This window comes from Vulpes lagopus, chromosome 5 (genome assembly GCF_018345385.1).
Source record: "Vulpes lagopus strain Blue_001 chromosome 5, ASM1834538v1, whole genome shotgun sequence".
Lineage (NCBI taxonomy): Eukaryota > Metazoa > Chordata > Mammalia > Carnivora > Canidae > Vulpes > Vulpes lagopus.
The window spans coordinates 111198641-111211940 of NC_054828.1; the positions used below are offsets into that span (position 1 = coordinate 111198641).

At 33.2% G+C, this 13300-nt stretch overlaps 1 protein-coding gene across 1 annotated transcript in view; it reads right to left on the minus strand.

Annotated features, from left to right (window-relative positions):
• Positions 1–13300, minus strand: part of SPDYA (speedy/RINGO cell cycle regulator family member A) — a 33925-nt gene that overhangs the window by 6398 nt on the left and 14227 nt on the right. The window contains exons 5-7 of the mRNA XM_041756664.1: positions 10616–10787; positions 587–875; positions 515–517 (exon numbers count right to left, since the gene is read on the minus strand). Coding sequence (XP_041612598.1) covers positions 515–517; positions 587–875; positions 10616–10787 — 464 coding nt within the window. The remainder of the gene's footprint in view (positions 1–514; positions 518–586; positions 876–10615; positions 10788–13300) is intronic.

A 13300-nucleotide genomic window follows, 5' to 3' on the forward strand; every position in this document is an offset into this window, starting at 1 on the left:
ATACTGTATTGTATATTTGAAGGTTGTGAAGAATATATCTTAAACGTTCCCATCACATAAAAATATATGTGGTGAGAGATGTTAACTTATTGTGGTAACAATTACACAATGTATCAAATCATTATGTTGTACATCTAAAACTAATACAATGTTATATGTCAATTATATCTGAATTTTTTAAAAGTGTATATAATAAAACCAGTAGTTAATCACTGATAAAACTGGGGAGATTAGTATATTTATTTTCTTTTTTGAAATGTCTATTGAATAAAACATTTCAAAGAAAATTATTCAGGCTCTTCACATGCTTAATACTTTAAAATGCTTGAAACCCATGGTATATTAGATTTCAGTTTAACATAAGTCACACTAAAAATCTTTTAGTTTAGTTAAGCTACCACAAAACCAGGTACTGACACAAGACAAATAGTAACTGAAAAGAAAACTTTCAATACTAATTTAACTCATATTGTTCTAGTATATAAAATTAGTATGTACCCCTGCCTGTAAGGACTTACTACAGTTCAATAAATAACAGATTTAATAGCTTGCATAAATCTAATTGCTACATATTACTAAATCATACCTTGAGAATAGCTATAAGCTTGAGAACGATCAACTACTATGTCCATGGAGTTATGTGATTCCTGAGAATGTTTCTCCATCACCTCTACTGTATCACTGGATGAAGATGATGAAGACAATCCCAGTCTAACATATCTTCCTTTTTTACCACAGAGTGAACAATCTACTGGTGTGGCACTAGGTCCCCGGGGCAGTTGAACTTCATCTCTGTTGTAGTTTCTAACAGCTCCACTGTGATGCACAGAACGTTCCCGTTGCCATATATAATGAGTTGGAGCAATAGCCATAACCTATGGTGGAAAGCTTTCTTTTAGAATTTTCATAAGATTTTAAAATTTGGTAAGATTAAGTAAAAGAATTATGACTCACAGACAGCTATCTCTAAAACTAGACCTAAAAACCTAAGTTACTGATGTTTAAAAAAAAGTAGGCCTCTCCAGATAAGACAGTATTACCTATAAAGTGATTCACTGCTTGGATTCTTAAGATAATAACTAACAAAGTACTGAAGTTACTTCAAATATTTCAACCTTCCAAGTTTTTCAATTCAGAATATTCTAAGTTTGGGATAGATAACACAATTAGCCCAAAACAACACATAATTCTTAACTTTGGAATGTATTGGGTTGAAAATAACATTGTTGAGGTTTCTAACTATGTTGTTAGACTAATTTTAACATGCTTGCAATTATGGCAAGGGAAGTGGTAAGAAGATGGGTAAATTACCTAACCTCTCTGTGCCTCAGTTTCCTTATCTGTAATATGAAGAGAATAATAGAGTCTCCTTTAGAGGATTTTGCAAGGATTAGATGAGGAATTAATTATAAAACACTTAAGATTCCTTGTTACATGTTGGGCATTGTTCTCGAAGGTTAAATAAAATACTTCCTTTGGAGTCAGGATAGACTTAGTTTTTTATTTTTTTAACCTGGCTCTGCCACTTGCTAGCTGTATGATATTGGGCAACTTAACCTTTCTGAGGCTTAACTTCCTCATATTTAAAATGGGGATATTATCTGCATCATAGGAGGGTTAGATATGTATAAAATCCTTATCACAAAGTAAGCAGATGATAGTCATTGAAGAAGTCAAAGTAGGGAAATATACCTACATATGTTGACCCTATGATGTCTAAAATTTCTAAGCAGTGTTGGAATATTGCTTCAAAGCGAAAAATGTTTAGTTGCAGTTATCAATGACCAAAGTAAATAAGAATTATAGAATTTGAGAGCTAAGCAATTATTAATGCTTAAACGAATGATTTTCAACTTGTTTCAGGAGCTCTGTGTTTTCATAGATTATATTAGGTGTCCCAGAATGGGATATGGGAAGACCAATCAAGAAAAGAACCTCAATTTAGGGGATTATGTATAAAATTTTGCTTGGAAAGATACTTTTGTGGTTAAAAATGAAAACTTAAAAACCCCCAGACTGAGACCAGTCCACTTAGAAAACAGGGAACCTATGGCTTCCTCCAAAATGATATAAAGAATGCTAGCTATGCTAATTTTTTAAAGTATATTTTAGGATTGAATTTATTTTATAATCCACCTTTTAAATTCTCTAAAAAAGTTTTCAACAAACATGTAATAAAGTTACATATCTTCTAAAAAGTAGATGTAAAGATATTAATTCTATCAATAAATATTTTTATAACAATGTAAAACTAGGTTCAGAGCTATGTAAAGTGAGGAAGTAGAATACAGAATTTCTTATTCCTTCCATATTTTTCTATTTCTTCCTCAACATTTGTACATCCTTATTTCCATTTCTGGAATGTCCTCTCCCTTTTGTCTTGATATTGCATTTCCTTCAGTGCTGAGCATAAGTCCCACTTTTCTAAAACTCCAGTTTTTAGATTGTACTGTTTTATTTTTAATGCTACATAAGGACTTTTAGCATGTGTCTAAAACTCAGATATATCTCTTTTTATGAATGCAATCTATTGAAAACTCTCTGTGCAGGAATATTCTCTCATATGCCTCTCTATCAAATGCCTTCCACACAATATTATGTAGTAACTGTATATTTCTTATTGATAGATGAAAATAATTAAGAATTAGAGGCCACTGACATTATAAACTTCCAACAACATGATTTTTTTAAGGATCCTGTAGCAAATTCTAGTGAGAAGATCAGAGAAAAATAGGAAGCAAAAGGCACCAGATAGGTTTAGTAAACTGTTCTTTCTACAACAAACTAGCGTCAGTCTCTCTACATACTAACCCAGCTAGAAAAATGCACGCACACATACTTGTGTACTTTTAAATATGTTTGCACATATTTTACAGATATTATTAGAATGTTATTGTGATAACAACAGAGAATTACAAAAATTGTAAGAGGGTCAAGGAAGCAGGATTTTGGTCTTCTATTAGTTCTATGACCTTGGGCAAATTACATAACCTTCTGGGCTACAAGGTATCTTTTGCATATGAGAAAACAGGTCATTTACAGTCCTCAAACTCTATGACTTATGAAAGTAACTTCTTTGAAGCATTAATAGCACTTGATGTACTAGAAATATTATACTACATTTTATTTTACTCGTCATTTTTAGTGATTTTTTTTTTTGGTGCCTTTGATGGGTATCCCAAAATTTAATACTTGGCCCTATTTTTCTCTATATATTCTACTTCTCTGTGATCTCGAGATAGTATAGAGTAGGTGTTAAAAACAAGGACCCTGGAATCAGACTTCCTAGGTTTGAATACTAGCGTGCTGCTTGACTAATTCTGTGACCTTAGAGAAATTATTTAGCCTTTTTGTGCCTGTTTCCTCTTCTGGGATTACCTAGCTAGCTATAAGAACTGTTGTGAGAGTTAACACATATGCAGTACTTAGAACAGTGCCTGACAAGTGTCCCAAAAGTATTAACATTACGTTCACCTTTACTCTTATCTACTCTACCAAGCTTTAAATATCACTTGCATATGATGACTCATTTTATACTCATGCCTCACTTAATTATCCAAATATACCTTAAATTCATGTCTGATACCAAATTACTTATTTTTCCAATAAATCAGTTTGTTTCTTTAGTGTTTCCTATTTCCATTATGGAACACATTACCCTTTCTGTTCTATAGATTTGAAACTCTGAAAGCTCACTCTCCCATACACCCTATGTCCAACTGGTCACCAAGTAATGACAACTATAATTTTATAACATTGACTTTTCTTTGGCATTGCTATCTTCAGCACTGTTTACACCTTCCTTCTGAACTATAGGAAGTTTAACACTTTCCAGTACCTTCCCTATATAGGGTCTCTGCTGCATTTAGTCATTGGATTGTTTTGTCCAAAACTGTTTATGTCACATCTCTGCTTTCTAAATTATAATCTGGAATCAAGTAGTAGATGACAGACAAATCAGCTATGATGAAACTGTGCCATCTAGGCCAGAGTACATAACAAGAACAGAGAAAAGCTTCCTTTTGATAAAATTGCTACCGTCCATCATGTATAAAGGGACTGGAATTGGAGTCTAACTCTTTCTCATCAGATTGGCATTTTCCATAATCTGTAAAACAATCTAGAAATTAAGTTATCATCAACCTAAATAAATTCCACCTCAGAGGAGCTGATATCCAAAAAAGGTAAACTCATTATAAGATAGTAAGATCAGAATAAATACGGAAATTGTCTTTACTCTTTTCTAGAGAAGCTCTGTATTTTTCAATATAATCATACCTCATCTCTTTCCAAAAAAGGATTTGAGGCAGCTGACAAAAAGTAAAAACAACAACAAAAATTTTCTAGGATCCAGAAGGGATATTTAGGCTAAAGGAAGAAAGCACACAGGCTGGTAGTAAAAGGTGATATAATTAATGTAGTTAGGGATAAAACTTGGCTCTTAGTTTCTTTGCAGCAACCAAGGTTAAAAAAAGAGACAAATTTTTAAAATTCATACTATCTGAAAGGAGAGAGTAAGTTTTTTGACAGTGGTATGTAATGGAAAGAGTGCTAAGTTTAAGAACTAGCTGGTTCTACCATTTATTAACGACCATGGACAAGTTACAACCCTTCAAAGCCCCAGTTTGTCAGAAAAATGGACAAAATACTTATGCTATTTAATTCCTTTTTAAAATGCTTTTTAATTCCTGAGATAAAATAACATAACAGATATAAATTTGATTTCCAAATTAACCAATATAACCAGTGGAAGGTAGCTGTCAGAGAAAACAGAGAAAACAGAAAACACTGGGAAGTTATTAGATATGAAGTTTCGGGTTTAACAATTAATTGATGTATGGTCTTGAGTAAACCTCAATCTCCTTGGTTCTCAGTTTCATCAGATGTAAAATGAGAATTCTACAACCCTCATAGGTACTTTTATTGAGGATAAGATAATTTATATGAAAATATTTATGAATTTGTTAGAGCATAATGCAAATGTAAAGTATTATTGTAAACCAACTTGTAAATGCTATCATAACTTGGGTTTACTCTAGGATGAGACTAAAGAAATGGACTTGGCAATATGTCAATACTGGGTTCTCAATAACAAATGCATAGAATATTTAACTAAATTTCTAACATGTTTTGCCACTTAAATGCATCAAACTTCAGGGCAAGGATAATATAATCACTTCTTTATAACAACCCCCATAGCATTGAAGTTAAATGTCTTACTCATAAGTTAGCTATTGAATGAATAGTTAACAGAATAAAGTCTAGATAATTTCTGTTCCTATATACCACCATGATTCAACTGTTCCTGGCTGCAACAGTCCTAAGAAAGACTATCTATGTCCCCCTATTGTAAAAGGCAGTGCCAAGTCAGCTCAGTAAAGAAATTTTATAGTTTATTCTTTTTCTACTACATAGATAAGAAGGTATGAAAAAAAAACCGCAAGCTTTAAGTTCCATTCACTTTGTCAGTCAGCAGTATTTACTGAGTACTCTATGCCACGCACTATTCTGGGATAAAAATAAAGATCATGGCCTCTTGGAATTTATACTCTAGCAGGGGGAAATAGACATTAGCAATATAGGTAAAACAATACATTATATGATGGTTAAATGCTATGAAGAAAACTTGGAAAAGGAATACAAAGGAATAGTGGGAGGTACTACTTGTTATTTTAGCAGCTTTATTGGGGTATAACTCAAATACTATACAATTCACCCACTTATACAATGGCTTTAGTATATTCAGTTGTACAACCATTACCACAGTCAATTTTAGAACATTTTTATCACTCCATAAAAATGAAATCATGCCCCATTTTCTCCCTCCCCTCAGCCTCTGGCAACTTCTAATCTTTTTATTATATCTTTCGATGTCTCTTTTAGACGGTTCATTTAAATGGAATCATAAAATGTGTGATCCTTTCATAACTGACTTCTTTCACTTAGCATAATGTTTTCAGGTTCATCCATGTTGTAGCATGTTATCAGTACTTCATTCCTTTTAATGCCAAGTAATCTATCATTGTATAGATATACTGTATTATTTATCCATTCGTTCACTGGACATTTGGGTTTTCACTTTTTGACTACTACAAATGTTGCTGCTATGAATATTCATGTACAAGTTATTGTGTGGATATAGCTTTCATTTCCTTTGTGTATATAACTAGAACTGGAATTGCTGGGTTGTAATGATAACTCTACGTTTAGCCTTTTGAACTGCTACAGTTTTCCAAAACATCCACTATTTTAAATTCCCACCAGAAGTGTATGAGGGTTCCATTTCCTCCACATCCTTACCAATACTTGTTATATTTGTCTTTTTCACGATAACCATCCTAGTGGGTGTGAAGTGATATCTCCTTGTTGTTTTGATTTTGCATTTCTCTGATGGCGAATGATGTTGAGCATCTTTCCATGTGCTTTTTTGCCCATTTGTATATCTTCTTTTGAAAAGCCTTTTCAGATCCTTACCCTTTTAAAAATTGAGTAGTCTTTTTATTGCTGAGTTGTAAGAGCTCTTTATCTACTCTAGATTCAAGTCCCTTATTGGACAGATAATTGGAAAGAATTTTCTCCCACTTGTATTTTGTCTCTTCACTTTCATGGTGTTCTTTGAAGGGCAATTTTTGCAATTTTGATGATGATCTCTATTTTCTTTTGTTGCTTGTGCTTTTGGCATCATCTCTAAGAAACTTAATTCAAGGTAATGAAGATTTACCCCTATGTATAAAGAGTTTTATAGTTTTTAGCTCTTATATTTGGGTCTTTGATCCATTTTGAGTTTGTTTTTATATATATGAAATAGGAGTCCAATGGCATTCATTTGCATGTGGATATACAGTTGTCCTAGCATCATTTGTTGAAAAGACTCATTTCTCCACTGAATTTTCTTGGTACCCTTGTCAAAATTCAATTGAACATAAAAATGAAGGTTTATTTCTGGACTCTTCAATTTTATTCCATTCCAGGAGATACTACTAGATACAGGGTGGTAAGGAAAGGTTTCTCTGAGATTATAAATTTAGGTAGAGTCCTGAATAAAGTGAGGAAGTGAAGCATACTGATATCTGGGGGAAAAGCATTCCAGGTAAAAAAAAAATCCTGAGGTGGGAATGTCCTTATTTTGTTTGAAGAACTGCAAGGAGGCCAGTGTACTTGGAGGGAAGTGAGACAAAGTAAAAAAGATTAGAGTTGGCAGACCAGTTAGAACCATGATAAGATTTTGCCTTTAAAAAAAACAAAAAAACAAAACTTTTATTTATTTGAGAGAGAGCTAGAGATAGCAAGAGAGAGCAGAGCAGAAGGGAAAGGCAGAGAGAGAAGCAGGTTACCCACTGAGCAGGAAGCCTGACTCAGGGCTTGGTCATAACCTGGGATCATAAGCTGAGCCCAAGGCAGAGGCTTAACCAATTGAACCACCCAGGCACCCCAGGGTTTTGCCTTTTATTCTATGTGAGATGGGAAGTTGTTGGGGACTTGTGAGTAGAGGAATCATGATTTGACTTACTTCTGAAAGATTTACTCTGGCTAGTGTATGAAAATAGACTACAGGACAGAGAGATTATGAGACTACTTGGAAAGTTATGGCAATAATTGAGGCACAAGGGGACAATCAAAGTAGGGCTTAGTAGTAGAGGAGGTGAGAAATGGTAGGGTGCTATATATTTTTTTAAGGTAGGGCTATAAGAAAAGTATAGGGCAACAGTTTTTTGGCTTGAACAATTAGAATGATGAAGTTACCATTTATTAACATGTAGAAGATTGCAGGAGGAGTTAAGTTTGAGTTCTATGTGAGGGAATCAGAAACTGGATTTTCAGCATGTTAAATTTGAGGTATCTACTACACAATGAAATAGTATAGGAAATTTGATAAGCACATCTAGAATTAGGGAAGAGATCTGTTGTCAGTGTTGAAGCCTTGAGAGACTCAACTTTTCTATAAATCCCATTACATAACTGAGTTTACAGCTATCTAAAACTTTTTAGTCTTTTACATATACACCATTAAGCCATACCATTCTCTGGCTGCTTAAAAGTCTGATGCCAGTAACTGAAGTAATCCCAGCTCCAATTGTGTAAATTAAATTGCTGCAGTTATAACACTAGTTGTTCTATCTTAGGAATGGGGGGGGCGGGCAATCTGCCATGAGGTGAGCATTACCTATCCCCGCCTCTTGCCTCTGGTACCCACTCCATGCTCTTAGCTAAGTGCCGTGGGGCTTGAAGTGTTTACTTTGAAAAAAAATCAGAGTGTTCAAATAAGGCCTACTATCATGTCCAAGGATGGCATAGGTTCACAAATTACCCACTCCTGACCTGGGGAGGGAATGATAAAAAATAGCAATGCAGGGCTTTTCCAATGCCCTGTTAATTTAGAATGAATTGTTTAAATCCTTTAATGAGGATCCATTAATCTGGGGAAGGTGAGATACATAACCAATTTTTCGTATTTTCCTAATGAATTCAATCCTGAAAAAACCTCACCTGCTATTCAGTCTTCTAAGTTGTTTTTGAATCCTTTCATTTCCCCAACATTCTACAGTCCTCTTAATTTAATCTACAATTATGCATGCTTTCTAATATCTTCATCTTATTAATAAATATAATTAACAAGTTTAATTCTGGGTGTACCTTCAAAATACTTCCTGAAGTTTGACACTAATCCATTAATTGGCTTTTGGCCTATCATCATTTACTAGCTATGACTTTATTTCATTACAGCATTATCTAATTCACATTTTACCAAACTTTACTAAACTAGTATTGGCTTACAATGATCACTGCCCACTATTTAATTTTCTTCTTTTTTCTTTTTTTTTACTATTTAATTTTCTACTCTAGGATATTTCTTTAGATTGCGCCATTAACATTTTTCTTTATTGGAAACCAGAACATTAGATAAAATAACCCATCTTTTGTTTCATAATTTTGATTTAAACTCAATTAACATATAGTGTATTATTAGTTTCAGAGGTAGAGTTTAGTGATTCATCAGTTATATAAAACACCTAGTGCTTATTACATCACATGCCCTCCTTAAAGCCTATCACAGTTACCACCCCGCCCCCTAACCCCTCTCCCTTCCAGCAACCTTCAGTTTGGTTCCTAGTTAAGAGTCTCTTATGGTTTCTTTCCCCTCCCTGATTTTGTCTTATTTTTCCCTCCCTTCCCCTATGATCCTGTTTTGTTTCTTAATTCCACATGAATGAAATCAGAAGATAACTGGCTTTCTCTGATTGAGTTATTTCACTTAGCATAATACCCTCATTCTATTCATGTCATTGCAAATGGTAAGATTTCATTTTTTTAGATGGCTAATATTCCATTGTGTGTATATATATGTGTGTGTGTGTGTATATATATATGTATATGTGTGTGTGATATATATATATATATATATATCACATCTTCTTTATCCATTCATATGTTGATGAAAATCTAGATGTTCCATAGTTTGGCTATTGTGGACATAGTTTGGCTATTGCGGACATTGCTGCTATAAACATTGGGGCGCACCATGTTTGTATCTTTGGGGTAAATAACCAGTAGTGCAATTGCTGGGTTGTAGGGTAGTTCTATTTTTAAGTTTTGAGGAACCTTTACACTGTTTTCCAGAGTGGTTGTACCAGCTTGCATTCCCACTAGCAGTATAAGAGTGTTCCCCTTTTTCCACATCCTCACCAATATTTGTTGTTTCCTGACTTGTTAGTTTTAGCCATTCTGACTTGTGTGAGGTGGTAACTTATTGTGGTTTTGATGTGTATTTTCCTGATGCCAAATGATATGGAGCATTTTTTCATGTCTTTTGGCCATTTGTATGTCTTCTTTGGAGAAAAGTCTGTTCATGTCTTCTGCCCATTTCTTGACCAGATTATCTGTTCTTTGGGTGTTGAGTTTAAGTTCTTTATAGATTTTGGATACTAGCCCTTTATCTTATAAGACATTTGCAAATATATTCTCCCATTCTGTAGGCTGTCTTTTGGTTTGGTTGATTGTTTCCTTCGCTGTGCAAAGGTTTTTTATCTTGATGAAGTCCCAATAGTTCATTTTTGCTTTTATTTCCCAAAATAACCTATCTTTTTATTTTTAGTGTCTTTCTGTTTTATCTTAATAGAATCTGGCATCAAGAAAACTTACCTTATATATTATTCTATGTGAAAAGGGTACTGTTTTTAACATATTTAAATTTATTTAAATTTTATAGCATACAGTTTGCATTTCAATCTTGGGAACTTGAAATTTCACATACTTTGTTTAATGGAAATTATTATTCAGCTCCAAATGTTATTAACATATTTTGGAATATGCATACTGTCCTTTCCCAATTTATTTCTGATCTCTTTGACCAAAGAAACATACTAAAATAGAAATACTTACTATAGAAGTAGGCTGCTCTGAAAAACAGAAATGACAATTTTAAATTATTGTGGTATATTAAAACATCAACATTGTAGTATACAAGTTGTATTCATGGTAACCATTAACCAGGGTTAATAGTCTACCCTTACATATATAAAAAATGAAATATCAGAAGCACATTAAAAACAAGACAAGAGAAATAACATAAAGAGAAAACAGAGATTACCTATATAAAGTATTTAAAAAATCTTACCTCCTCACAGCATCGCCTGCTTACAATAGCCCTATAGTCAATTCTATCCCAGAGTTGGTCCCTTAACTTTAAGAAATTAGGGAACAATTTTCTCCAGTTTTTCCCTAAAGCCCATGGAAAAATTTCATATTTGGATTCTTCTTCATCTTCTTCAACTGTGTTAGCCAGATACCTAACAAAAAAGACCAATAACTCAAAAAAGAAATAGGAAAAGGACAGGAACAGGCAGTTCACACACATATACATACACAGAAAATCACTTGTAAACACATAAATGATGTTCAACCTTACTCATAATTAAGGAAATGTAGATAAAAAATAGAAATACAGTGAATTTTACCTTGTTGAGTTCTGGATATTTTTGTATTCCTATAAATCTTGAACTTTGTTCTGAGATGCAGTTAAGTTACTTGGAAACAGTGTGATCCTTTCAGGTCTTGCTTTTATGATTTGTTAGGAGGATCTGGAGCAATGTTCAGACTGGGGCTAATTATTCCCCACTACTGATGTAAGACATTCCTGAGTACTGTACTCAATATCCTGTGAATTATGAGTTTTTTTCAGTCTGGCTGGTGAGAACAAGCACTATTTCCAGTCCTGGGGAAATGTTAAGCATTTTTCCCTCTAATCCTTTCTTATGATCTTTCCCCTCACCCAAGTAGTTTTCTTATAGACATATGGAAATCCATAACCTCCTAAACACTTGAGGGGGATTGGGCATATACAGAAGCAGGAAAACATGACCCAAAATAAAAAGAATCCTCAATCAAAACTGATACATGTTAGAAATAACAGACATTAAACAGACAAGGACATTAAAACAGTTGTATTTATTCCAGATGTTCAAAAAGATAAGGAGACACAAAGTGTACTTCTAGAGATGAAAACTACATGTACAATGAAAAATACATAGAGTAGGATTAATAGACTAAATATTACAGAAGAAAAGATTTGTGCACTGAAGACAGCAATATAAACTATCCAAAATGAAACACACACACATGAAAAGAAACAAAAATAATAGAGCATCAATGAGCTATGAGACTTCAAGTAGTCTAATAAAGGTGAAACTGGAGTCCCTAATGAGCATTGGATGGACAAAAAAATTTGAAGAAACAATGGCTGAAAATTTTTGAAATTTGATTAAAACTATAAAAATACTAAGAAGCTCAATGAAAAAAATATGCTCAAAGCACAAAATATAAATAAAATTACACCAATGCACATCATAATCAAATTCTTCAGAACCAGTGATGAAAAAAATCTTAAGAGCAGCCAGGCAAAAAAAAAAAAAAAAAAAAAAAAAAAAAAAGACAAGTTAGATAACACAGAAACATAGATACAGATAGAAATTTTCCACTAGAAACAATGAAAACCCTATAGATGACTTTCCAAGAAAAATAGACAACTTACAATAAAAAAATTACAAAACACCTAAAAGAAAAAGGCACCATCAACAGAAACAGACCCTGAAGTGTGAAGAAACTGAAGTAGACAGACATTAAAGGATAAAAGATCGTAAAAGCATAATAAAGGAAGGCAAATGATCCTAAGTGGAAAGTTTGAGATGCAAGAAGGAATAGTAAGCAAAGATATAAATATGTGGGTAAATCTAAATAAATATTTGATGTATAAAACAATGACAATAATATGTCTCTAACTTTTTGGAGGGCTTCCTGTAGAACTACAGAATTGTAAAACAAGAGGATATAAGTTGAGAAGGGGGTGACTGGACTTAAAATACTTAAAGTTCTTGATTAAAAATTAACTGGGATAGAGCTTCCTGGTGGATGAACACATGGAGATCAGATACACTGAGAGGGTATGGAAGCTCTATGCCCTTTCCCCATACACTGCCCTATGCATCTTCAATCTGGCTGTTCTTGAGTTATATCCTTTTATAACAAAACTGGTTATCTAGTAAGTTAAAAAAATAAATAATTGGGATAACTGCTAAAAAAAAAACAGATATAGACTGCATAATTTCCAAACAAGTAGAGGAAAAAAGAATCAAAAAATAAAAATTTAAAAAATCTCAATGAAAAAGATAAAAATGGAGTGGGAAGAAGAAACAGAAAAAGTGGGACATAAAGACAAGATAGCAAGATAGTAAAAAAAGAAAAAAAGAAAAAGAAAATATATAAGCAATAATAGAATATTATTCTGCAGTGAAAATGAACCAGACCTACACACGTCAATATTAACAAATTTCAAAATCATAAAGCAAAAGAAGGAAGTTACAGGAGAACAGCACATATGATTATTTTACATACAGATTAAAAACAGGAAAAACTAAATAATATATTATTTAGAGGTTTATACATAAAATATAGAAAATCAAGAAAATTACTATCTGTGGGAAGAAGCAGGACTACCTGGGAAACTGTGTACTGTGAGCTTCTAAGATTCTGGCAATGTTCTATTCTTAAGCTGAGTCATGGGTACACGAATATTTGTTTTGCCTTTTTCTTCAACAAACATACATATACATACTCCATACACTCCCTTTGTAGATTTCACATTAGAAATTTTTAAAAGGCACAGAAGCATATAGTACACTTCTATTCAGGTAATATATACATTGGGTCATGTACACAAAGTTATTTCTAGACAGATACACGTGAAACGTTAATGGTCCTCGAAGAAGGATGCTAAGGCCTTGAGATATGAGGGAGACTTACTTTA